At 36.4% G+C, this 27,466-nt stretch overlaps 3 protein-coding genes across 3 annotated transcripts; 2 read left to right on the top strand and 1 right to left on the bottom strand.

Moving 5' to 3' along the window:
* Positions 1 to 380: 380 nt before the first annotated feature.
* LOTGIDRAFT_157956 (hypothetical protein) lies at positions 381 to 21,671 on the top strand (the record flags this gene model as incomplete). The annotated part of the gene is made up of 7 exons (XM_009050540.1): positions 381 to 1,335; positions 14,024 to 14,189; positions 14,538 to 14,640; positions 14,829 to 15,000; positions 17,545 to 17,681; positions 20,315 to 20,365; positions 21,522 to 21,671. 7 exons carry the CDS (start codon positions 381 to 383, stop codon positions 21,669 to 21,671), a joined length of 1,734 nt encoding a protein of 577 aa, XP_009048788.1.
* A 1,003-nt stretch (positions 21,672 to 22,674) lies between these two features.
* Positions 22,675 to 23,802, bottom strand: LOTGIDRAFT_157955 (hypothetical protein; the record flags this gene model as incomplete). The annotated part of the gene is made up of 2 exons (XM_009050539.1): positions 22,675 to 22,794; positions 23,593 to 23,802. The coding sequence occupies 2 exons, from the start codon at positions 23,800 to 23,802 to the stop codon at positions 22,675 to 22,677; spliced, it is 330 nt and encodes a 109-aa protein (XP_009048787.1).
* A 1,984-nt stretch (positions 23,803 to 25,786) lies between these two features.
* On the top strand, positions 25,787 to 26,644 carry LOTGIDRAFT_157954 (hypothetical protein; the record flags this gene model as incomplete). Its single annotated transcript, XM_009050538.1, has 2 exons — positions 25,787 to 26,209; positions 26,561 to 26,644. The coding sequence occupies 2 exons, from the start codon at positions 25,787 to 25,789 to the stop codon at positions 26,642 to 26,644; spliced, it is 507 nt and encodes a 168-aa protein (XP_009048786.1).
* Between the last annotated feature and the right edge of the window lie 822 nt (positions 26,645 to 27,466).

Below are 27,466 nucleotides of genomic sequence, written 5' to 3'. Positions count from 1 at the left end.
GTCATAAATATTCTAAAGTTTTTAGCTTTGTAGATTATACAAAGTTTCAAGTATAGTTAAACCACATTAACAATATTTGTTTGATTTGAGATCAGAAGAAAAACAAACACAGCAAAACATCTTGGTCCTCTCGACTGCCGCTTGACGTTTTGTTTACTGGGCTGACAGCTCATCGCTCTAACTCGGTTTTTCGTGGAGTAAACCATTAACCACCACATTACTGTAGCAATTGTCGAAGGGAGAAGGTGGTTAGTGTAGCGAGTTAGGAAGTGGTATCGTGTGTCCTTTCCCATTTAGTGGGATAGTGTAGCGAGTGGATCTTACCCAGTTCAGTGTAGAGACTGAGCGGGTCATCATATCAACCAATTATGTTTTTAGAAATGTTTAAAATAAGACTGAAATGGACTTTAATGGTTTTAACGTTAGCCTATTTTTGGAATTTTACAAAGTGTTACCGACATCGGTCGAGGACTTTACCGATTTATCCATGTACTTCTATGGGAATACAGTGGATCCGGCATCCACGGAACTGTGCTAAATACTACATTTGTGGCTATGGGAAGCCTCATTTATTACCCGCGTGTCCCCCTTCGTATGTGTGGTCTCAGAAATATACGAATTGTGTTCCTTCAAAATCTCGATGGGACGATTGTAACTTATATAATGTTAAAACAACTCAACGACCCGTGCGGAGACGATATCCTCATTATAATCACTTCCATTGGAGAAAAAAAACCAAATCTACCTCACCTAAATCTACGACCCGACATTATTTCAGACGGAGGAAAACTACGCCGCGTTGGTCATTGATTAGTCGCATTACGCCTACGACTACGCGTCTTCCAGTAAGACATACAACTCCTACGACAACAACTCGTCGAAAGACAACAACTCGTCGATCGACAACGACTCGTCAAACGACAACGACCCGTCGACCGACAACGACTCGTCGACCAACCACAACTACGAGTACGACGAGTTTACCAACTACCACCCCTTCAACTACGGTTACGACTACAACCAAACCAACACCTACAACTATAAGAGCAATAATTCCTTCCGTCCACGACCCTGTCGAGACGGGCTGGACGCCATCTTACCGGAATAGATGGAGATATACAACTGTTTACCCAAAATATAAACTTTCAAATGACGAGTGGGACACTACATTACAATATTTCACAGAGACGACCGCAACATCATCTCTACCGGAAACAACAACGATAACGTTACCCCCTCCCCCACCATCCACCCCTAGACGCCCTATAATTATAGAAACATCAACCAGGCCTTCATTTAAATCTTCAATGCAGCCCCAGTTCAAGTATAACCCAGGTAAGATTGAAATTAAGGAATAGCCTTATCCATTTCTCGAACGCGATATACAAAGTCATTGCAGAGAGTTGCACCGATTGCTAACAAACAGATGTATATACAATTTTTCAAAAAAGCGAAAAAGAACATTATAATCGTAAAAATATGCATGGTCTGGAAATCTGGAAATTGAAAAAGAGTAGACTGATGCCACTGTCCAGGCAAAATTCCCATCATAGCATACTGCATGGCGTTCCCGCCTTATTACCCCGATCAGATGCCGAAAATAGGACCTAAATTTCTTTTCATTTTATAATCTCTCAATTCGCTCATTTTACCATTATATTTCTTTCTTCTTGTATTCAATTTTCTCTTTGAAATATTTAAATCTAAACTTTAGAAATAGCCTCGCCTGCATTTTCTCAAACAAAATGTGGATATTATTCAAAGAGTGAATGATCGATTTGTTGTCCAAGTTTACCTTTCACAGTTTAATTACGTTAGTAAACGTTTACCTGTGTATAATATGCCCAATAAAACACAGGCTTGATACAATATTAGCTGTGGATACTGAGTGAAAGATAGAGAAATCGAGAGGAAATATTGACAAGAGTAATCACAAGAAGACTTAGCCCGACAAATCAGGACCTACCCGTTCCTAGGTCGGTCTAATCTGGCCCTACCTTTTCCTTGGTCGGTCTAATCTGGTACTGCCCATTCCTTAGCCCAACAAATTTGCTCCTACCCGTTCCTTAGCCCAACAAATCTGGTCCTACCTATTCCCTAGCCCAACAAATATGGTCCTACCTATTCCTTAGCCCAACAAATATGGTCCTAAACATTCCTTAGCCCAACAAATATGGTCCTACCTATTCCTTAGCCCAACAAATATGGTCCTACCCATTCCTTAGCCCAACAAATATGGTCCTACCCGTTCCTTAGCCCGATAAATCTGGTCCTACCCATTCCTTAACCCAACAAATCTGGTCCTACCCATCCCTTAGCCCAACAAATCTGGTCCTACCCGTTCCTTAACCCAACAAATATGGTCCTACCCATTCCTTAGCCCAACAAATCTGGACCTACCCATTCCTTAGCTCAACAAATCTGGTCCGACCCATTCCTTAGCCCAACAAATCTGGTCCTACCCGTTCCTTAGCCCAACAAATCTGGTCCTACCCAGTATTTTAGCCTGACAAATCAGTTCCTAGCCGTTCACTAGCCCGACAAATCAGTTCCTACCCGTACCTTAGCCCAATAAATATAGTCCTACCCAGTATTTTAGCCTGACAAATCAGTTTCTACCCGTTCCTTAGCTCGACAAATCAGATCCTACCCGTCCCTAGTCAGACAAATTTGACCCTACCCAGTTCCTTAGCCCGAAAAATCTGACCCTAACCAGTTCCTCTGACGTGATATACAGACGTGATAACGGCACGTTTATAGTTTCTACGATCAATTCTTGGATGGCAATTTTGTGAGAATTTCCTCCATGACAAAAGTCAAACTTTGTAATCATCAAGACATTGGCGGATATTATACAACGTCGCTATATGTCCCACACAGGACCAAAATACAGTCTAGGGGTAGGCTAAACTTACGGAGTTTTACGAAGAAGGGGAAAGCCCATACCCCTCGAATGTACTGTTAAGTGCCCGACGAATCAGGACCTACCCACTCCTCGGACGTGATATTGGCACGTTTAGGACAAGACATAAAATATAATTTATGGCAGTTGCTCCGATCCATTTTTAGATTGTATTGTAGGGCATAGCCAGATTTGTCGGGCTATTTTATTACCATGTGTTATTGATGACTGTTCAATTATGTCTATAGAGTCTTCTCCACTCTTCTCTTAATATACAAACACCTTCATCCTGGCCATTACCTGACCCCCAACATCCAATTGTCACAAATTTACTATAGAAAAACACTAGGGTTACGATGATCGATATCGTGTTCCAGATTTCCACCCACCCCTCCCCCTCCCCTTGGCTCCGCCAGTCAGAATTGTTATATTGTTAGATCATTTTTGCCAAATGTCTGTTTTGACTATAACCCTTTCTGATAAACACGAGCTATAGAGATTATTTCAATTTTTCAGCCATAATTAAGTCAATTGAACCAAATCCCCTGCTAAAGTTACTGATATAGGTTAATATGGTTGACTCTTCGTTTCATTTCTATCATTTTGTCTTCTTTTAAAGATTGCCATTTTCTCGCCATATTTACAAAACGAATAAAAACGGTAAAGATCACTTGTAAGTCGTTAGGAAAACAAGAAAAAACAGTAAATCCAAATTTACTGAACTTGAAACTGTATCACAGGTCACGTTTAGTTAGAGAACAAGCTTGCTAAAGTAAACGTCCAAACTTGCATAAAAACTGGAGAAAACAGAAAAAAAAGTCGAATCTGTCTGTAAAGTCAAGTCAAGATTTTAATGACCCAAAATAGCTTCTAAAGCAAACAAGAAAACATCTGAATTATTTTCTAATTCGGATTTAAACCTTGGTATTTATTTGATCATTTCATTAGTTGCTAGATCAAGTTTTTTCTTTCGCCTTTATCTTGTATTTCAAAAGGTTTTTTTTCGCAGTGTAGACATAGAAAAAACACCTGTATGCAACCGACAATGTACTTTAAGATCCACCAACAGTTGAAATTGAAAATAGTAGTCTATTGTCGTAAATTGCAGTGCAGAAGTGTAGCCTACAAAATCATGTAAGCAGATCAATAGAAGATCAGATCTGAATGTGTATTGACAACAGTGACATAGAATAAATCACGGCCATCATGGGGTAAAACAGGGTTCTCTACTTAGTGTACTTTTATTCATTATTTTCACAAATGAACTCAGTGTAATTTGATGATATGACTAATTCAACGACGTTCCGGTCTAATTTCTATCTGGTATCAGGTTCTTCAGGGGTGGGGAAATCCATTGGTCGGAGGTTCAGGAGCTGCTCAGTACGTCCCTGGGAATATCACAGGCGCCTAAGGTATCTAAAAGTGACTTATTTTTCACCCTGGTAACAAATACTACATGAATCATTATTACTGTGAGGGAAAACAAGGAATTCAGTTTAATTGGCTAAGGTTTTAAGAACAGACATTTTTAACTCATCGAAGCGAGAAGGTCCATAAAATATTTGCATTGATATTGATATCCATCGACGTAGGAAAATTCTCCGAAAAATATCGGGCAACAACCCTCCACCCACAGGCTTGTACGCCTATCTTGATATCTACAATGTGTCGAATGTTCAATATTTATAGATTCAATTAATTCCTTTCAAGTCCAATCTTAATAAATACACAAAATCGACTACTATAACAGTTAAAACGTGCGATTAGAATGTTTTTTATCATTGACTTTAAATGGGAGTGTGTCCTAACTTTATAAAATCTGATGACGTATTTTGAAACTTGTATCTGTTGTAGGGGATTGCTCCCGATTTTGTCATGCTATAGACGAGATTTTTGGATTGGAATTGTTTTGCTTGTACGGATTTTAGCATTGACTTGCACTATACCAATTTTCAGTCATACGTCCGTAGATCTTGCAATTCCACTAAAACTAGGTATTTATGACGACCGCTGACATCTGACAGAAATTGGAATGAATAGGTTCCTGTACACATAAACTATTTATTAGAACACATCTGTCGTCTTGTTCACGGTTTGCGTTTCGAAACTGTTTAATAGCTACCCTCAACATTTTCGAAATGGTACATAGTCTAAGCGTATGTACACATAGCTTGTACGTAGAATGAAATTTTTGCCAAACACTTGTCTCTTCAACGCTTTAAATCTTTAAAACTTATAAAATTGTATGATACTTAACATGCCAAAGTACACATTATGAAACTGTGCCAACGACGATCGTAACAATATAATGAAAGTAACAACTAATAAACTTTTAAAGTTCGTTTTTGATCTCTAAAACTGGAGAATCTAGGTATTTTGCACACCCATATTCTGAATGGAATAATATTGTCAAGGCATGGAATAACTTACTTTTATATATTTCGTCAATCATGCATGAAATAAATTTTAACTCCTTCAACTTTATGAAATTGTAAACGAACCAGTTGTAGGAATTAAATTCAGAAATGATACACAGAAGTGTATCCTCTGCCGATTCAACTATTTAACGACATTGACATTAAGCATTAAATAGCACGAAAAAGAGATTTTGAGTTTGATACTGTTGCTATAAGAAATCACAATACTCACATTTTTAATAGCAACTTGTTGAAAAAGAGATTTTGAAAGTGATACAATGCTCACATTGTCTCTGAATGGTGTATAAAAGATTAATATTTGCGTTGATATTAACCCTCATGAAAATATTTGTGATATGTTTATATTATGTTATAAAAACAGTCGATATTGTGTTGGAAGACAGCGTGTTAATATTGGTTTTGACAATTATTTTGGACATCATTTCTCTCGCTTCACCAGACTCCATCAGATTGTAACATCGACTATAGAATCATCTTCACAATGTCAAGGTATTACGAACTGCGTCTTATACCTTGACATTATTAGTCACCTTATCATTGAAGTTTTTTAATTCAGCGATTTGAATGGGTTGTATGCTAGCGAATATAGGCTAGCTTAATAGAGATCCCGCCCTAAAGCCTGTAATGAATACGCCATAATGTTTACATACTTTCTTTCGAGGGCTCTGATTGGCTGTATTCGCTAGCGTAGGCTTTAATCCAATCAAATCTTGTATTTACAAACCTCAGTGATGTAAGAAAAGTGGCTATTGATGTCAAGGTATTAGACACAGTTCGTAATAGCTTGACATTGTGAAGATGCTGGCAAATATCGGTCTGTATTATCACAGACAGACAATAAAATATGTAGGATATTCGAAATGAAATAGATTTTCACACATACTCCGTCACGTTGTTCTTCATTAGATCAATCCTTGCCAAAGGAAATCTGATTTAAGATCTAGATCTCCGGCTCCAACCTTGGGTAACTAGGGCGAGGCGGTACATGTAAGTACCACAGGGCTACCTGAGAAGCCCCCGAGTCTATTTTTAAAATGTATAGTTGTATAATCAGCGATATATTAAACTTTGTCCATGAAATATGTTTGAAATTTAAACATTTAAATATGTCCACGGTAAAACATTCACTGGAGACTTGGGTGTTTCTGGCTGACGAAGGGGGGTACCAAGACTTCATTGTATAAAGGGTGGGGGTAACTATAAGTCCAACAGTTTGCAATTTAGTGATCTTGGATGTTTCGTTTTAAGTTTTAACCCTAACCCATCTAATCGTTCACTCCCTCGCTACACACTGTATGCCAGGAACATTTATTTCATACCCAGAAGAGAACGATTCCCAGTTCATTATAACGATCAGAAATACATTGGCATTGTTTGAATCCCAAAACATAAGAGACGTGCATTTTTCTTTTCTGTTTGAGAGGCGTTTTGTAGCCGACATTCTCCCGTAGACCTTAAGCTACAACGACACAGATTGCGAGATATTTTGGGAACACTAATGACACAACAAAGTCTAAATATCCAAGAATAGCAACAATCTGCTATCATGTTCTAATTGTCTACAGATTAGATTAATTCAGTTTAAACAACACTTATAATTACGTTTTATAATTAAGTCAAATAGCAAGAAAATTCAATATAGAAATATTGAATGGGACATTGTTTTAGGTCATCCGAAATATCAGGTCCAGTCTAAGTAGCTATAATAGATATGACAGTTGTCTGCAGTCAGAATTTGTTTCTGTCAGCTGATTATGGTAGTCCAAATTAACGTTCAAATACGACACACTAGATCGTGAACATCATACGTGGAACCACTTTTCCTGTAATCTTGAAAACCCTAAAAGTCTTCTATATATTTCAAATTTTGAAGGAATAAAAACATTGATTGGGTTTTGAGCAGCCTCTCCTGTGCTCAAGTTTAAAACGTGTTACTCCAGATCATTTATAAAGTTGGACACGTTAATGTCACATCATGGTTCACTTAAATGCATCAGCTCATGTGTTGTTTTTCTTCATCAGCGAAATCAAATGCAAAAATGACGACGTATAATTCAATTTTAATTAAGGTCAGAACCCAACACCTCGTTGAAATATACCGTCTGACATCCTTTGGACGTGAGTCAAGTAGATTTCCGCCTCAAAGTTTAAAGATCTATCAACTTTATAAACACCTTAATACTTTAGTCTAAGTAATTAACTGAATAGGTCAGCTATTCCAACTAGATGGCAATGTGACATTGAAGGCTCAAGCCATCTTCGTCATTCTTACCAGTCGCTGACCAGGCAAATACACTGATCCTTAAGGATTATCTAGTAATGTCTGGTCGAGTTCGTAAGACCTTCATACATAAACCTATTGACAAGTCAACACGTAGATATATTGGCTAAAGAATGACTTTTGTTGGTATCCGCCAAGGCTTTGACATATCTGTCTAAAACCCCCTCTTTTATCCTTTATTATCATACAGCTAGAACAATTTCAAAACAAGTTTACTTGGACCTCGCCCAATGTCTATTTCTATGTGTCTTTTTCCATTGAACAGTGAATTCCAGTTGTAGAAATTGTTTCAGGTATGTCTTTAATATCTCTGTCTAGCCTCTTCGGGAACCTTCGGTAATTTCCGTGAATGAATTTTGCAGGTCTATAATCCGTGTATATCTCTTTATTTGATCGGGTTTTCAAGAGGGATTATGTTCGGTCAATATGTAAGGGTGTAAATATTTACCAACTATACATTCGGCAATATTCAACATATTTTCAGCATATTCCCCCACATTACGGGAATGTTACGGCAAGTCTTGTTTTGGCACAAGTAGAATAGCTGAGAAATTCTCCGCACTTTATCAAAACGGCAATTCATAAGTCAGTTTGCTTGAAAAAGCAATTAATACATCTGGATATGGTTTTCTATTTGAATGGTGCAGGTTTATGGTGTTAGTAAATTTGAGCACTTTTGGAATATCTTTCATTACCATGGGTCTAAAATGAAATGAAATACCCAGTGTCCCAAAAAGGCAACCTCCTGAATGCATGCATGGCGTTAAAGTTAGGTTCAGATTCACCCATTTACACAGAAGATCCAAAAGGAGTTTTTATTCAGAACTTGTACCGAAAAGGCTTTACATGTCTGAGTCTGTCGAATTTCATTTTGACCTTGACATGGAATAAGCTAGTTGCATTTGACGCTGAGTTTTACATTGTCTGAATGTATTTAGCAATGTAGTGTAAAAGGAAGAGTGTTCTGTAAAACTACATTGAGAGTCTTTGTGAAACTCTCATCAATATAATAGCAGTCAACTTCTAGAACGTCGTCACATCGACTATAAACCAACTACTGTCAACTTGTTAAAATTCTACACTTTCATAGTTCAAGGTTTCGCCAAATTTAACATTACATCAATGCTATTGTCGTCCAGAAAAAAATATGTATTGACTGTGTACGTCTTTCCTTTCGAGTGAGCTAGTTTCAGTCTGTATTTTGTCAAATGCGTATTTCGTAGCCCTAAGGTATTAAGTGTATTCTTTGCTGTCCTTGATGATTATCAATTAAGCTTTGCAGTGGTGGAGCCCCTCGCAGCCCCGAAAGCATGTTTTTCGGGCAAATCTCAGATATCTCGCCCCTCGCCGCCTCTCGGACATAACCCTGGCTCCGCCTCTGAAGCTTTGTCATCACTTTTGAGAGATAAACTAAATTTGGTTTGATCCTTGGTAAATGTCTCGACCAAAATGATTCATCGCAACAAAATGTTGGGTAAAATGCTTCTGAAAAGATGTATCCATTATGTATCTATAATATGTAATTACATGTACATCTGTAAAGTTGAATAATGACGTTACTGGCACTATAATATGAAAGCAAGAGGGAAAGAAAGAACGATATTTTACAAGGATACGAATTTACCAGCTTGTCCATGGCTTTAATCTTTCCCGGATTATCTGAATCAATTTAAGACTGGGTCGACTGGAATATAAAGGTAAGATGACTTATTCAAGGTCATTTGTCGGAAGTGGAGAAATATCGTCATGCGCAGTTGCTTTTTACCATGCATTGTACAGACAGGATACAAATTTACCAGCTTGTCCATGGCTTTAATCTTTCCCGGATTATCTGAATCAATTTAAGACTGGGTCGACTGGAATATAAAGGTAAGATGACTTATTCAAGGTCATTTGTCGGAAGTGGAGAAATATCGTCATGCGCAGTTGCTTTTTACCATGCATTGTACAGACAGCGATATTTGGCAGCGTTCTGTTACTCTAAACAACATGATGTTACATGAATTATTTCTGGTGTGCTTGTCATCTGGTCGCAGTGTGTCTGGTGGTATTGACTTGCAATAGTTTTTACATTTAAAATGTGTCGAATTCTCGCTCAATACTGAAAAATATATCAGAAAAGTTTGCTAGAATGGTGTCTGTTTAAATCTTTGTAAATAGACTCGGTTTAACAGTCGCCGTAAATGTTTCTTCTCTAATGTTTTAAAATGTGGCTGTTCAAGACGAAATAGAGAGTTACTTTCCATTTGACGACGGACTTACGACAGTTTTTAAAAGGGGGTTTTATTTTTAAAAACGGAATCCTTTTGCACCGTACGAAGGTTATAATTACGGCAATACAGTACGTTTTCGGCCAGGCTCGTAGCTACAAGGGGGAGGGGATGGGTGTGTGGAGGAGGGGGTAATGTCACCCCCCAAAAATGGATTGCTCCCCTGATATACGACCAACCAACAAACCAATTCCATTACTGCAACTTAACACCACCATACCCCATTGCCCCTCCGAACTATCAAATCTGTTTTCTGTACAGAATCTTGTATCAAACTATCCAAACTAGAATGTCCTTCCTGATAAGTAGGCTATATTCCTATTAATTGTCAGGTGTAAGGTTAAACTTGCTTTTAGTCCCTTTTCTGAAACTTCAACCACAAAGTCTTAATCACTTATAATCTTTATAATTTAGCCGATCAATAAACCCGCTTGACCTTTTTAAAATCAATACAAAATGGCCATGAGATTTTTTTGACAGGGCTGTTTCTGCCAAAATTGATTTAAATGATTGTTTGATTAGTAAGATATATTTGAGAGTTACAGCCCCTTGTTAAATAATACTACGCTACAACAAATAATCCCCTGTCGTACTTTTGGTTTACGTTAAAATAACATTGAACTTATTCCCGTTTTTTCAATTATTTCAAAATTGTCAAAAATTGTCGTTGTTATTCTTTGAATTAGAATCAATTTAAACAATGAATTAAGTTATACTTCCTCAGAAATCCTCCATTTTAAATTCTCTTTAATCTTGTAGAATGGGAATATATTTTTTTTTCGTTTCGTCCAAATTTGTTTCATCTCAATTGTAATGAGATACAACACAGAGATAGTTTTCACTGGTACAATAGTGCAGATCTGTGCACTTTGGTGAAAATTATGTGAAAATGAGATTCAAATTTTTTTAGCAGACTTACCCGGTGTTATTACAACAGAATCCCTGTATAATCTGATTAATCCATAAAACTAAGTAATTATTGAAGTCAAAAACGCTCCATTTTGAGAAATTGTATGTACATTCTACGAGGAAATTGGAGAAAGGATAACTTTATAACATTTGGTAATATATCAATTTATTTTTTATTGTGAACGAACGTGGGATTTTATACTGATAAGTTTTACAGGATGCCAAAATTCCAACATGTGTTCAGAAAAGAAACTAACAGTAAAGTCCAAAGGAATTGCATGAAAAGAGATGTTTTTGTTCTTCAACAATACCCGTTTACTTCCCAAGATATATTCCCAAAACTTTATTTTTCCCACCCATATAGAAACATTTTTTAAACCAAAAAAATCAGTTAAATTAAATCTTTCAACGCGAGTCTGTAGATTGTTGAACGTGATTCACGACGGAATAATGTGTGAAACTAAACAGAATTGACAAATACGTAAAAGTATTGTCTTTTTTTTTCTTTGAAAATCATACATATTTCACATGATAGTGTAAGTTCCTTCAAATACAAATATATCTACGGCTTTACTTAAAGTACATCTTGACTTTTTTGTGGGTTACACTTTTAGCCAGATTCAATGGCAGTTTTGAGGGTGAAGCAGTGTTTGGAAATTCAAAGATTTAACTTTCCAGAATCGATGATAATCCCGAGGATTCGCGTAGTATGTCGATAAGTATTACGTTTCCAAAGTTTGCACAAAAATAGCGGAGAGAGTGTAGCTTTAAATGGCGAACCACTGACATCTCTTATTCTAGCCTACGCCAAAAAAGAAATTGAGGATTTAGATAAAAATACGCCTTGACATGGTAGGTAACAATATAGAATCACAGCCGACAAACCGGAAATAAAATACAACGAAATGCACAAAACAGTGTCTGCTTAGGTAACGATATTAACCACGACCGACAAACCGGAAGTAAAATACAACGAAATGCGAAGAAAGTGTCTGCTTAGGTAACGATGTAAATCACGACCAACAAACCGGAAGTAAAATACAGCGGAAAGCGGAAATAGTGTCCACAGACACCAGGCTACGTCCTTTAATTCAAGATAGATGCTGAATACTTGCTGAAGGTCCTCGAAAGCTTAAGATGTTATTAGTCATGCTTTCATCATATACAAACATTCCAAATATTTAGGTCTGGAATACCTTTGACTGTGAATGTTAAATACTGAGGTCTGAAATAAGCGACACAAATGTTTCTGTTACATTTACCAAATTCCAAAAGTAATGAATTTTTCTCTGAAAACTGTTTACTGAACGCCCTTCCAAGTCGTATAAATATATAACTTAAACGCTAAAAGATGAAAGCTGGGTCATATCTTTAAAATGTCAAGCAAGAACTGGCGTAGTTAAAGGGAACAGTTGATTTAAATCAGGGATTTTCTACTTAGGGTTAATTACTCGCAAAGGGGATAAGTTTGGAATTTTTGGAGGGTAATGAGAAGCTTTGTAGTCTAGCATAAAACTTTTGAACAATTAGGACTTACGTCGTTTTATTCGGTCAGGTTATATTCTTCGACTCGAAACAGATTGCAGGGAAAACTTAGGATAAGATGACGAAATCGAAAGATTTATATAGGGGAAAGGTGGCAATAGTAAGGATTTATAAAGAAAAGGGTGTCCGTGCAATCGATCAAGAATCCTAGACGAAAAACCCTGAATTAAACAATTATTCATTATTATAAGATCAAAGTAAACCAATGCTGGTAAAACCCTGGATGATCAATAGTTGTCTAAACTTCAACAAACTGTTGGCTCTGTCAATTAAAAATAAAACAGAAAAACATCCATTGGGAGAATTTGTATTGAATTTAGAGCAACATTCTTCAGATGTTATTCAACTAGTTTCTTTACATCTAAAGGGCCATCACATCATAGCGATCACCGGTTTTGTATAGTTGAAAATAAGAATAGCGGTCATAAGTTTCGAACGCGTGAGTTGCGTTGGGAGCTCATGATTACTTTGATTATTCACAACTATATGCAACTGGTAATCGCTTTGGTGTGAGAGCCCCTTTAGATACAATGAAACTAGTTGAATTACATAGCTTACTCGGTATATCATAAGATAGTGTCCCGCCCTAGAATTAAGTAGATTACAGTATGCAAAATCATGATTAGCGACAACCAACAATTACCTTGGCCGTGATTCAACTAATTAAACAAGTCATATATTTACTCTTTAAAACCTTCTCATTGCCCTTTGACATTGACAAGATATCAGTATGTCTTTAAAGTAACAACATCAAACATGCATTCTGTACAAAACCTACAAAATTACACACAGTGAGAGAAAATGTTATCTCACAGCTGTTATTTAAAAGCTAACCCTCAAAGCCACCTTAAAACTTTCTCAATGCCCTTTATATTGACACGGTATCAGTTTGTATTTAAAATAACAACATCAAACATGCACTTTGTACATCATCAGTGACATGCCGACTGTAAATAGTAAATACTAGTCAATAGTAAATTGTAGAAATAGAAACCAAATATCACACAGTTACAATAATCTTACAATAATCACCAATAAACTCCAAACAGTTCATTTAAACTCAACTAACAGTAGATTACTACCTGGTGTCATTACTATATATCCTGTATAATCCAATCAACCCATAAACCTACAAGTAGCCTAGTCCTTTTAATACTACTAGTCCGTTGTAAAAGTGTATGTTAGATGGCAGGTTAACGCCAGCTTCCAGCTTACTGATATCGGAACTGATGGTTTGGTAGTTGAGAAATCGTAAGAGCTGGTCGCGGGGTCAAACGAAAATATAATTCCTAAATTCAAAATCTCCCTATTACTGACATTGGGTGCTCACTCTGCAGTCCGCGTTCAAATGGCTGTTTGTCAATAAAAGTTTTCCGTTACATAAAGAGTCTATAATAATACTGCAGTTTTACAAATAATATACAATTACAATGTCTGCGGAGCTTACTCTGCGGTCCGCGTTATTACAGCATTAAAGTTTAAACATTAACCGTTTAGTTTTTTTCCTTTCTTCCGCACCGGGATGAAAGCTTGGTATATGTTTCAACATTAAGTAGAACCATGAGTGGGAACGTTGGTTCAAATATTAACAGTGGAATGCTTGACCTCTGAGGTTTCGTTCCTGGACTTCATTGGAACACGAAGCAAGTATTGTTAAATCCCAATTTCTCTATTACAGAATGTGGTGTGGCTGTTTCAAAGATGATAGTTGGTGGTACCCCATCTCACGGTGGTCGTTGGCCGTGGGTAGCATCGTTACGACTGACATGGGCTAATAGACATGTCTGTGGGGGCACCTTGGTTCATCCTCAATGGGTAGTAACAGCCGCTCATTGTGTTTTTGGGTAAGTTTTTTATTGTTAAGTGTCTTATCGGTTTCAAGTTTTCACAAGTCGAAAAGCGTTATCAGCTGATAGTGGTGTGTTGTTTCAGTGGATCTGATATCAACCAATGCAAACTGCTCTTCGTCTCGCTACCGCAAAGATAAAAAGAAACTGTTTGACCAAATTAAATAGCTTTTATTATTCTTTGAAGGACGATGTGCCATGGTACAACCATCAGTTATTGAATCAAGTACCTTCAGGTTAAGCACATACTTTTAATGGTGCGATATGTTGGATATATCTTTTTTAATCTCAGAGTAAAAATTGGAGAAGAAATTCGGCTAAGGACAAATGACTTTTGAATTACAGGTCCCAGTTTGAGAAGGCATCAGATTGGAGAGCTATACTTGGTGAAACTCATGCTGGTAATGCCGGTGCTCAATTACAAAGAGAGGTAGACTTGATCGTTAGGGTAAGTTTTATAGTTTATTACAATTCATTTCTCAAGCTTTCTATACGTTTTAAGTCCTGATATTTGAAAATGAACCCGATTTTATTTTCAAACGAAATGTTTGGGAAGTTTTTATCACAAACGTGTCACCACACCTGTCATTTGTACATTAATTTTGTAAAGATATCATCCACTATTTAACCTTTCAGCATCCCGAGTTTGTAAATGGTGGTAACTATCCTAATGATATCGCTATGATGAGGTTAGATAAAGCGGTAGACGTTTCCGGATTGTATATCCGCCATGTTTGTTTACCCGAACGGGATGCCAACTTTCAACCGGAAGACTCGTGTTGGATTATGGGGTGGGGTGAAACGAAAGGTACGTCTATATACCAGAGAGGTGAGATATTCCATAAAAATAGATGTGAATTTCTCCTCTTTTTTCTTTAATATTTTCCATTTCTTTACTAAATGTGACATTGGAGACTACTAAGCAAGCCTTTGTCAACCAGTTTCTCAGTTTAATTTGCTCTCTGTAGATATGCAGTTGATTTATATGTGTGTTTGAGCAAATGGACAGTATTACTTCAAGGCCTTGCTGAAGAAGCCTTAGTGGCACACTTTAATTCAGTGACAAATGGGACTCCAAGGATTCAAACATTGAGACATGCCCCTTACACCCATTCATCCAAATTCAGCAAGGGCGTCAATGGCAAATTTCAGCTCTCAGTCACTAACGTGCATCAGAGTAGAGCTCGTCAGTTTCAATCAGATACTGGTACATTGAAAGATCCTATGATTGACCCAGTGCTTCGGAATCTGGCTTCTAACCGCTATAAATGACACTGAACCATCACATATCTGTGTCCGTGTCTGGCAATATCAATATCTCCTTGATGGCTTTGTAAACGTCAATACTTCCCTCTGACACTGGGCTTGAACACTGTTTTTAGTGACAGGAATAGCTTAGTCGGTAGCGAGTTGGATTGACGTCTGAAAAATTCTGATTCCATGAGCAGTGCTTCTGAAAGTCGGCCTGATGTTGGCTACCATCCAGTTGCAATTGAAATGTTATTAACCATGTTGTTTAGTAAGATATTTTCCAGGCATTGTAACCCGAGTGTGATGGTGATGACGGGAAATGATGACGGGTAGCGACCCCTGTATCATTTAGCTATCTATATATCCTCTATACTCTACAGTATCTTCCTGGTTTGGGCTTTTATTTTCATTCTCTCACTCACTCACTCGCTTACCCTTACAGCCTGTGCTCAATGGTGAAAACAAAAACAATATTCTCAACCGTTAATCTAAAATCAAGATGCAACTGTCATTGAAGAAAAATTGACAACGAAGAAACTAAATGGAAAGTAAAAAGACACATACCAAACATTTGGGCTGTGGTCGGACATTGGACGCCTGTCACCCTTGTGGTGTATAAGGGTATTTCGAGGTACTACTAAGGCCACGCGTCACAGTCTAAATTGATAGATCACGACTATAAGATGCTCTTGGTATTGAAACGGAGTCCTGACAGCTAATCACAGATCAGTTTTTTTTTTCCTTCTTGAACTAGTAATTTCCATTCGTAGCCATTGTGGCTTTTTCAATCAGAAATATTAAAATATATAATCTATGTTTCCAATAGGATTCAGAACATTGAGGCGTAAGACTCTGTGACACTCCACTAGTACATTGAGCACAGGTAATAAGGGTCCAAGCACCTGAATGTCACATCACTTGATAGTTAGTAATCACTTTTTTCACTCTAACCTATTAACAATTTTAACTCATTTTGGTGAGTAAGTCACCCTTTTTCCTCTAATATTGGGTATCGGTGAGTTTTAACCAAGCACACTTGTAGTAAGCAAACATATATTCATTCACCTATTAATCTTGGTACAAGGTAAACACATTTTTGATTTTCTAAATTGGCAAAATATTCCTCGCGTAAGTAGCTGAGCTCGAATGTTATAAATCACCTTTGCACATCTTGCTTTGTTGCATTTGTCAAAGAGTTTCTGTTTCTTTTAAATGTTTTAAGAATTTGATAAAAGCCAACCAATAAGATAGGATTTCACGTTTTCTCGCTTTTTATGTTGTCATATGCTTGCTTTTAGTGCACTATCGTCGTAAATGTATTGTGTACACATTAAAAAATGCTGGGGTTTCTTTTGCAAGGTCTTCATCTGTCCATAAGCTAGATGTTGGAAACACACATAGGAAAGGGGGGGGGGGGGTCCTTTTACAATGGCCCTGATGCCATGGGGGCCCAATACAGAGTCTGTTCGGGGAAAGCATTAGCTAGTATTAAGTCTTGATCTCATAGTTTCCAAAATTAGCCGAATTTGAGTTGTTTTGTATTGTTTTAAATGATGAGTTGTATCATTTTAATTAGCCCGACAACTCTGGGACTACCAGTTCTTCCAACGTGTTATACTGATGTGAACCATGACATCGAATCCGTATAACACGTCTGGAGGCCTGATAGAGTCAGTATTATCGGGATACATTTCGTGTTGCATCAATATTGTCATTATTAGCATCGTCCCGTATTGGTGTATTTATCATGTGATAATGTTTGTACCATATTATAATGGTAACGGTGTATTCGAGTGATGGTAACGGTGTATTCGAGTAATGGTAATAACGTGTATTGGTAATGGTAATTGAACCATGTTGTATCGTAACTGTAACTGGTAATGGGCTAGTTGTAACATGGTAATGCGGATTGTATGTATACATGTATAGAATGACGCTTCTGGAGAATCATCAACACACAAGGTAACATGCTGATCTGGAGTGTCATCAGATGATTGACGTGATGCTGACTCGTGCTCGAGTTCTATCGGCGAAATATTGACTATACATCGTCAGGTAAAGTATTGAATATGTTGGAGACAATTTCTTGTTGGATTTTCAGAATTCCATGCTCAAGGCGTTCTTCAGGAGCTGAAGGTTACTGTCCGGAAAAATAATGCTTGTGCCGCTCGGTGGGGTTGGAAACGCATTCTTAACTCCCATATATGTGTTGGTAATGGAGACATTGGTGCCTGCAACGTAAGTACCACGTTTTTATCACATTTTTCTTAATTTGATAAGAGTTTTCGTGTGAGTTTTTATCAAGAGATAAGTAGCCTTGATCATTATTGTATTTGTTCTTCTTCATCTAGTCTTTTGTAAGTCCTCCTCCCTTGGGCGTCACCTCGTCAAATTTTACGTAAGATTTGTTCATAAAGTTTTAGTTTTTTCTTAGATTTTGTACAGATAACGGTTTGTAAATGGGATTTTTTTTTAACTTAACTGATCAAAGGTCAAGATCATTCCTTCAAGGTCACAGGGAATTGTGCCTGATCGGAGCAGTTATGCGGAATGAATGCTTGTCTATTAGTTTAACACTTAAAACGGATGAGTCTCTTAGATTTCACTAAGTTCTAACATCAGCTTCCAATCTGGAAATGCATTGGAATTAACACGGTAGTGCAAAGTGGTGGAACTCTCACAGACTAGAGTCACAAAAGATGAAGGCACTGTTGGATGAATAACGATAGAATTAACACGATGATCTTTGTAGTTGTATCTTTCTTTATTTCTTGTTGCAAGAGTAGTATATTAGTTCCATCCCATCTTCACAATGTCAAGCTATTACGAACTATGCCTTACACCTTGACTGCAATAGTCGTCTTTCTTTGGGTCCAGGAATGCAGCAATTTAATTGGATTGTACGCCAGCAAATACAGCCATTCAGATCCCTAGTAAGAAAGACTGAAACATGGCTTAAAGCTTACAGGCTCTTTGTTGATGACTCTGATTGGCTGTATTCGCTAACATACAATCAAACCAAATCACTGCATTAACATACTTCCGTGACTGTGGCTATTGTAGTCAAGATATAAGACGAAGTTATAGCTTGACATTGTGAAGATGGTTCCATTCCAGTAAAGTTAGTATAGTAAACCCTTTCAGATAGTTCTAATAATAAATGTTGTTGAGTAGATATAGTCCATCACCTTATATAGTTCTTTATTCCTAACCGTTGCATGATGCCAATGCAATCAATGTCTATTGACGTTTAGTACCTTTATGTTGTACATTTGTTGTAAATAATTAATATTATTAATGAAGTAAGTATAACTTAGTCTTTTACTCCGCCGCATCGGTGAGAGATGATATTTGGTGTATTGATGTAGTACTTGTCGCTTTGTGGCCTCAATGAAATGTGATGAAATGAGAATCTATCAAGACTGGAGAAGACATTATTCATGAGTTAACCGTTTCTCCAGTTTCAAATACGAGCCCTTGTACGTTTAAATTTAAGCCCAGGCTCAGAAATTTGAGCTTTTCTTTGACAAAGTTTGAGCTCTTCCAAGTTGAATCTATACAGACGGAAGAAAACATCGTTCATGAAACTGTAAATCATTCCTACACGAGCTTTCTGATTTTTGAAATTCAAGCTCAAACATTGGAATTAATCTCACACATTGGGATTAAGCCCAAACATTGGAATATAAGCTTACACATTGGAATTTAATCTCACGCGTTGAAATCTAATCTCTCCTAAATTGAAATTCTTGTTCATCTTGACTGAAATGTTAGTCCTGTCATGATGTACTTTGAGCTTCAGTAGAACTCGGAATGTATTCAGAAGGAATGGGCAATGGAGCAAGGCTACGGGGCGGGACTTGGCTCTATCAATAGCCGGTTCGCTTTTGCCAAGCTTTCGCCATTGCTGCCGCATTATGTTATGGCTCTCTTTGCAAGACTCGTAAGAAGAAATTCACCCATGATTTTGTTACCTTATTATAAATTTTGAGACTGTTTCATCACATTTCAGCCACAAAATTATATCATTGCTTTCGATGTTAACGAAACATCCTTACAATTTATATCCCTGTCTAACCTACAGCATGAGGAAACTATGTCCGAGGCCCATAGCTATAGGGGGGCAAAAAATAGATTGTCCCCCTGAAAAAATTCTGACAACCGTCCCAGTTCATTACTGCAAATTAACACCATACCCCATTACAACTCCGAACAATCAAGTCTGACTACGGGCCAGCTATTTCCATCTTGTCAAATATAAACGCGTCCGAATGCAGCTGCATTGCATAAAACATAATATTCTATGTTTGTAGAGAATGTCTGAAAGTTGCAAGCCTATACATGTGCAAACAGCATCGGGGCACATTGCTGCTTTCGTCATTATGTCACTAATAGTCTATAGATCTGCTGCATTGCAAAAGTAGTTGAACATGTTCTGTCTGAAGCGAATCATTCACCGAAGACAAAATCAGATGAAAAGTCTTAGTTTTGATTGTCAATATTTCTCAGTCCACAGTCACAGAAGTATAGCCGCCCAATGGCGTTACTGTTCTAGGGATACACTGACTTATTGGCATTTGTAAAACTTGTAGTGGTTCTAAGACTAATATTCAATTCTATCTGCTACTTCAATTCAATAATTCTTTAAGATTCTGTATCCTAGATCAGACATATCCCCCTTGTATTTTTAACATCTAGTACATGAATATACGTTGTGAGACATTCAACAAATAACCGCGTCTCTTTCCTTTTTCTATTTGGACAACTGATATATTGAAATGAATTGTGCCAAAATGTACTTGAGAATTTGGGCCAATTCCCAAAGAATTCGGTGTGAATGTTTTCTTAATCATTTATTGTTGTTATTTTAGGGCGATTCCGGTGGACCATTAGTTTGTTCGAGACGAGGGTATTACTATTTGGTAGGTGTGACGTCATGGGGGGTCAGTGGTTGCCAAACTTCCGGATATCCCAGTGTATTTACAAGAACATCGTTTTACCACGATTGGATGGAAGACATAATACAGACTTACTCCAAGAGTTGATGAGTGTGGGAATATAAATGGAGTGTATGAGACAATAGGAACAGGTGCGCTCTCGTTAACGAATGTAAATGAATGGGACAATACGAACAAAAGATGTACCTGATTTCTCGCTTAGTCGTAGGAGGAGTCGCTTGCGATGCAGACATGCTCACTCTTCAAGATAACATGATGCCTTGTTAACGGTACATCTTAATACATGTACAATCGTGGGACGAGAACCGAAGTCAAGAGGCTAGCTGTTTTCGAGAATACGAAATTATCGTGTTTAAATCTGTGGCAATGGTAGTTCTCTGTAGTCAAAATGTTTGGGGGTTTTTTGACGATGGTCTGAGAAAGCTTTGTCCAATACATAAGCGCTCCTCCGGATATGGTAGGGTAGAACAGAACTGCAGTTTTGTGTGGTTCTTGCAATAATTGTTTGAATGCTAAGTAAGAGATATGAATGAGTGAACACTAGACAATATAATATAATAATATGGAGAACCATTTCCAAGATGACTGTGATTAACCCGAGTAATAGGGTGTTGTAAATATTAATATTATTTATATTCCTGGTTCCTAATCTGGGCCCCAAATACCCCTGGGAGAACCTTAATGCATGTTTTAAAAATAGTGTTTTCGGCTAGCAATTCATATACTTCTGTAAACTGTATCAACCATTACAGATTATGAACGAGGTCCACACTTATTCGCAATATCCAGGGGCTAGTTTTCCAAAAATCTATTTATTTTATTCCACTTATTTTATTAGTCCAATTAAAATACTATACCTGTTTAAATCTTGAGTTTTATTGGCCCTGTTCACTGTAAAGCTTCCCAGTTCGTCATGTTAGCAGAGGTAAAAATATAATAAGGGGTACGTGGAGTTCAGGAGGTTGGGGACTAGGAATCTATTTATTTATATATATGCTCGGTTCATGGTTTACTAGTATATATACAGATATCATATCATGCATTTATATATATTTAGTAATACCATCGTACCAATCATAATAATAGTGTAAGTATTAATATAATGTATATGACGTTGTAGATGCGTGAACGGTTAGGGACTGGGCGGGAGAGAGTCATCGAAACCACCTCACAGAGGGCATGGTTTTCCGGTCATTTCGTTACTTTTGGAATTTTAAACTGCTTCATCTTTGTGGATTTGAAGAAAATAGAGCAGTTTTACACGTCTTAGCTTTTAAGTTGAAAACATGTCACCGACATGCCTTCATGGATTTTCACCCCTCACCCAACCCTTTAGAATTAACTATTTGGTTTGATGTATATAATGAATAATTTTGTATAGTTTGTACTATTTGTATATTACTGGTGAACTGTTGTATTATTATTGTATATTAAACGTTAAGACAATTAGAGCAAGATTTTTTCTCACGAAAATACCCGTCAGAAAGAGTCCCATCGTTATATCGCGAAGTTTTTACTCAACTCCTTGTGGGGGAAATTCGCTTTACCATTTAGGGGCTGATCAGCCTCGGCTACCCGGATGGTATATTGTATGAAAATCGGACTTCGATGTGTCTGCATGCAGTAAAAATTATCTGCCCTGACCAGAAGAGTTTACCAGAATTGCAGGAACTTTTGTTTGTGTGTATTTTAGAGCAACGCAATGTCCGATATTCATTCTGAAAAGTCTGTCAGCTAATAAATACATGTACTTAGAGACCAATATTCGTTTGACGTAGATATTTTTTAATAGATACACACACACTCCTGCACTTATACTTCCAGAGTCGTTTCCAACACAAATTAAAGCGTCGTGATTTGGAGTGGGGTCGTTGGAGGATAGAATGAATGACAGTCATTCATTGGACATTGGGTTGAAAATTCCTGCCCGAGTTTCGAGGTCGTGAGAATGAAAAGACTACAGAGCTATGGAATTATTTAAAACAAAACATTTATTAAAAGCAAGTAACAGAACACAGTACAGTAAATACACAAACATTGAAATATCAAAAATATCGTCCTAATTTCCTGCATTAAAAATGAAAATATCTTCTAGTGCTAACAATAACATTTGATGTCCATGTTTCAAGCATTAGAAATACATTGCTAGTTAGTGGGCGTATCGTTTCCAGTTTCCAGGTTAACAGTATTAAAGCCCATTAAAGACATAACAATTTAATCGTAAACAGTCTTATTTTTTATTTGCTGCAGATTTTCACTGTGGTATTGCTGATTTAATTGTATCCTTGCCAAGCATAAGATGAAACCACGCCCATATCTTTATAAATAGAAGATTCTATTCTTCTGTCACTATCTGGTATCTTGACATTCTCGGTATCTGTTAGCCTATCCATCTGAAATGAAAGGAATTGATAATCAGAATAATAATGATGATGATGATGATGATGATAATGATCATAATAATAATAATAATTGATTCATTAATAAGAAATGAAATGAAGTGGAGTTTTACATCCTATTTTTCTACACCTGTTTGGGCTATTGAAGACGAAAAAGAAAAATAAAGACAGTACCGGATGCCTAATGAAATTATTGTTTCCAAATACCAAGCCCCAGTTTGTGAACCAATCCTTCAACCTTCAACCTCTTAATCCCCTTACACCTCGGTTGTGTTTTAAACAATGTTTTTATTCTTTGTTACGATTTATTGTGTTTTGTTTGAATGTTTTGTTTTGTGTTGTAACCAGGACAGCGTAGAGCTAGTATACAAACGTCTTTCTAACACGCAACCAACACGACATTTCTAATTATGTCAATTCCGGAATAGAAAATCAGAATGGATGTCGCAATTCATCTATTAGTATTAGATATATACCTGGACTCTAATAGACTTGGACCTAAGTGGCAGTAAGAGTTATCAAACTTTATTTTACCGATTATATTTAAGAGATTTCGAATATCACCTTCTAAATAGTAGTCCTAATGATAAATATTTACTTGTGTTGATAAACAATAAAAACATAGGCACATAATATCATTTTAAAGTTGGATCCTTGGGGGAGGTTAATTTTCAACAAGAATTGAGCTATTATGTTGAAGCCAATATTCTAAATCTGTAAGAATAACCAATAAATAACGTCCATTCACCACCATAAATATATGTATAATAAAAGAAGATCAAAGACACCTACCATTGCCTGGAATTCTGTCCCTGTCATTCTTTTATTATTCCTGATATGAAGTGGTTGTCTTGGAGTCGGCACATAATAAAGTCTATCAACAATTTGATCTAATTCATACTTAGTTACATTCTGATATCCTAGTCCAAACTCAGGCTTTAAAATTGTCCCCCATTTCTGTTTGCTGCTGGCTGGCCTGACTGAGGATCGTAAAGAACTCATTCTTGTCTGAAAATTAAATATAAATTGATAACTAAGAGCTACATGGCTGTTTCCTTTTTCATAACGTCTTCTAAATATTTGCGTTTCAATATGGTTTAGGAATCTGATTTTGCCAATTATTACAACATGAAATATAGTTCTGAGAGTCTTGGGTTGTCTATATAGGTTGAAATAAATTCTTAACTGTGAGAATAAATTATTTGTAAAAAAAGGGAACTTTTTGAAAATGACAGAACAAATTTACAACCAAGAACCAAAGGTGTCGTGCAATACATAATAATAGTCAAATTTAAACAGATCTTGAAGATAATGAAACACTCATTTATATTATGAAGGTTGTCAGTAATAAAAGTTCCTTACCTTTCAATGTCGATGGAATACGTTCATTCAAAATAACCAAGGTCTATATACACGAGTTTATGTTCATTAGACGGATTACTGTGAACTAATATCGCTGGTAATCGGGCAACGTTCAAGTGACTGACTGGACTGATCCGATAATCTGGGAATTAAGAAAGGATATCCAGCCTATTGTTATTATGTTAATTCGAGGCTAGTTGTTTTCTATTATACTTTCTTACAACATGATTTACTTCTTATTTCAGTATCGATTATCGATCTCTTTCTAATGACTTTCAATTTAAAGTGAAGGTGCCTCCTTTTAAATGTAAAAACAGTATATTGGTTTTTAAAAAGCTTTGTAGCGGTTAAATGCTTCAATTTAAAGTAGAGGTGCCTGCTTTTCAAAGTATATATGGTATATTTGTTATTTAAAACTTTATAGCTGTTAACTGGATACAGTCTTATGACTTCAATTTATAGGCCCAGTGAAGGTGTCTGCTACGTATATAATGGTAGCCTAGCTTGGTTACTAAACTATATTATAACGCTTTGTTTTTGTTTTTTATCTCAGGCCATCTGAAATCCGTTGGCTTCTTGAAGTCTGTCAGCGCTATGGTACTAGGGTTCGACCCCCCTCGGGCCTCGCCTCGGAGAGACACCTGCCTTTAATTTGGCCTGAACAGGGTCTGAACTTACACGGTGAGCGTACGGTTTATTTGAATTGTGGGAGAAAGGGGTGAAATTCCAAAAATAAGAACTAATCGCAGAAATATTTACAATAAAAAATACAGTAAATATTTAGACGAGTTTTAGTCAAACGATTGGAGAAAATCAGTATCCGATCATCATTGCAAAATAAAAATTTAAAATTTAATTTCAAAATGATTTTTTATTTATCATCTAAAGTCCTTAAGGTTTATTCTGTTCAATGTTTAATTAATAATGTTTATTTGAATGTTGAGAATTGACGGGAACAGTGACGTACTTCAGAATACCATAGACGTTTTCGGGCTGGACAATCTGTTCTACTTTTCTTAACAAGAGTTATTTCCCTTTATTGATCTCGTTGCGAATGACGCTTTAGAGGTAGACGATAGTTTTTTTCACTTCTAACTGTAAACAGTAAACATTATAGAATCTTCCTTTCTTATTTCTTCCTATATAAGTTGAATATCAAATGGAAATTGTCCAGTAGTAAGTATTTTGTCATAAGTTGAGCACGCTTTGATAAAAGATGGCCTCTGAAATGTGAATAAACGTGCAGAAAAATAGAGTTGAGCAGTTGACTTTATATTTTTCATGTACAACTCAATAGAGAGTGGAAATAGGATAGGACGATAGGACATGCTATATCAAATATTAAAAAGTTCAAATTGTATCATTTCCTTTACAGCAGACATGTTAAAACTAGCCGTGAGTCCCTCTGTATCACTCCCAAAGAAAAAATATCTGAATTCAGCTATGCTTGCCATTAATTATTAAGATTTAGGCCTATTGTAGATAGGCTTTAGTTTATGATCATTTTGCTAATTCATAAGTGTAACAACAATATTGGATAGCTAAAGCCATTGCCATCCTTACTCGTATTGGGCTAGGACTTAAACTTATCTGTTTATTTGACAGAACCACAGACAAAAAAAAAATGTCCATAAGTAATAAGATGAGTGGAAATGGCAGGAAATCACAAACTAACTCAAGAGAGGATCCGATTCATCCAGAAATAACAGCAGATGATCTAGCTGATCCTGACACTTTGATAGAGAAATTAGAAACAGTGGAGCTTACCGAGGAGGACACTGAAGAACTTCTCCATGAAGCTTATAAAGTCAACAAGAAGCTTAAAGAAATTCTCAGAAGACAAGAAGAGGAGGAAACGGGAATTCAAATGAGAAAAATTCGAACTGCTGGAGCATTATCCAATCCTAATAAACTTTCCAATAAATCTCCTCTTCCACCAATTAACCATGTTCCTGATACAACACGTAATGTTTATACAGCTAATCCTTCCTCCAGATCTAAACGCTCTCCCACCAGACAATCTACTGCTAGAGTCCAGTCATCACAGGTAAGTTTTTAGTGTCTCTAATACCTTGACATGATTAGGCACTTTTCATGTTAAGTTACAACCAAATGTCAGCAAGCTTTTAAATTTACAATGTATCTACTGTGTGAAAAGAGCCAATATTTGATAGAAAGCAGTTACTGCACTTGATGTTTATGGAAGATTAAGAAAGTCCATTTCATCTATGTTCAGATAAGAACCAGTAGCCAGATTTTTTACAGTCTTCTAGGCTGTAATAGGATGTAAACAAGAGTTTTTACTACCACAGTACTTGCATTTTTCAGAGTTAAATTGTGTCAGACAGCAGCATTGAAACAGTTTTATTATTCTCTTAGTTTTTTTATATATTTGTAGAGTAAAAGAAGTCCAATTAGAAGAAAAAGTTCCTCGACAACAGATACAAAACCTGATTGGGATTCCAGATTTTCCTACAGCTAGTCTACTATATAATTCCTTCTACTGGTGCCAAATATGACTTATTTTAATCAGTATTATCTATCAGAAACTTATTAGTATTTCCTTACTCTAGTCTCTTTATGTATTTTAGCTACTTTGAAGCTATGACCAAAAAAGTTTTTAAGGATTGCCTTGTTGCTTTTTGTTTACAGTCAGATCTAATCACTTACTTTGTGTTTACAGTCAGAAATGGTGCTCAATTGAGTCTGGATTTCATTTTAAGTTCAAAAACACAAAGGGTTTTGCAGTATTTTTGCCAATGTCCATTGTCAGAAAAAATCGTCTTACATTTGTCACACCGTTCAAAATTTTTTCATATTTTACGTTGTCTTGTGGTTCGTGTTCTATAACTAAGTGTTTTTAATTCATTTACATTTCTTGATTTTAAAATTGGTATTCCCTTTAACTCGTGTATACTATTATTGTAGGTATAAATGTTATATTTATTATCATTTTAAGCGAAAAATAATTAATAAATATTGACTAGTTATTACTACTAGAAGATGAAAGATAAATACCAGAATCTGGGTACGGATCATAAAAGATAACTATTATCTGAGCTGTTATTCTGTCGCAAGGACACTTCGCTGTTACATATGTTTGTGTTGGGAGCCTCAATCTATATCCAATATGGCTGATGTGTGGATAAGGTCTAATGAATGAAAAGAAAAACAAAGTTAATTTAATGCAACATTCAACATTTATTAGACCATACTGTATATATACATGTTGATAATGAACTAATGATAACAAAGCATGGAATATTTACATAATGGAAGGAACATTTAACAATGATACTCAACA

The sequence above is a fragment of the Lottia gigantea genome (assembly GCF_000327385.1).
Source record: "Lottia gigantea unplaced genomic scaffold LOTGIsca_15, whole genome shotgun sequence".
NCBI classification, from domain to species: domain Eukaryota; kingdom Metazoa; phylum Mollusca; class Gastropoda; family Lottiidae; genus Lottia; species Lottia gigantea.
Note: the sequence above shows the minus strand (reverse complement) of the source record. Positions and strands in the feature narration are given on the sequence as shown.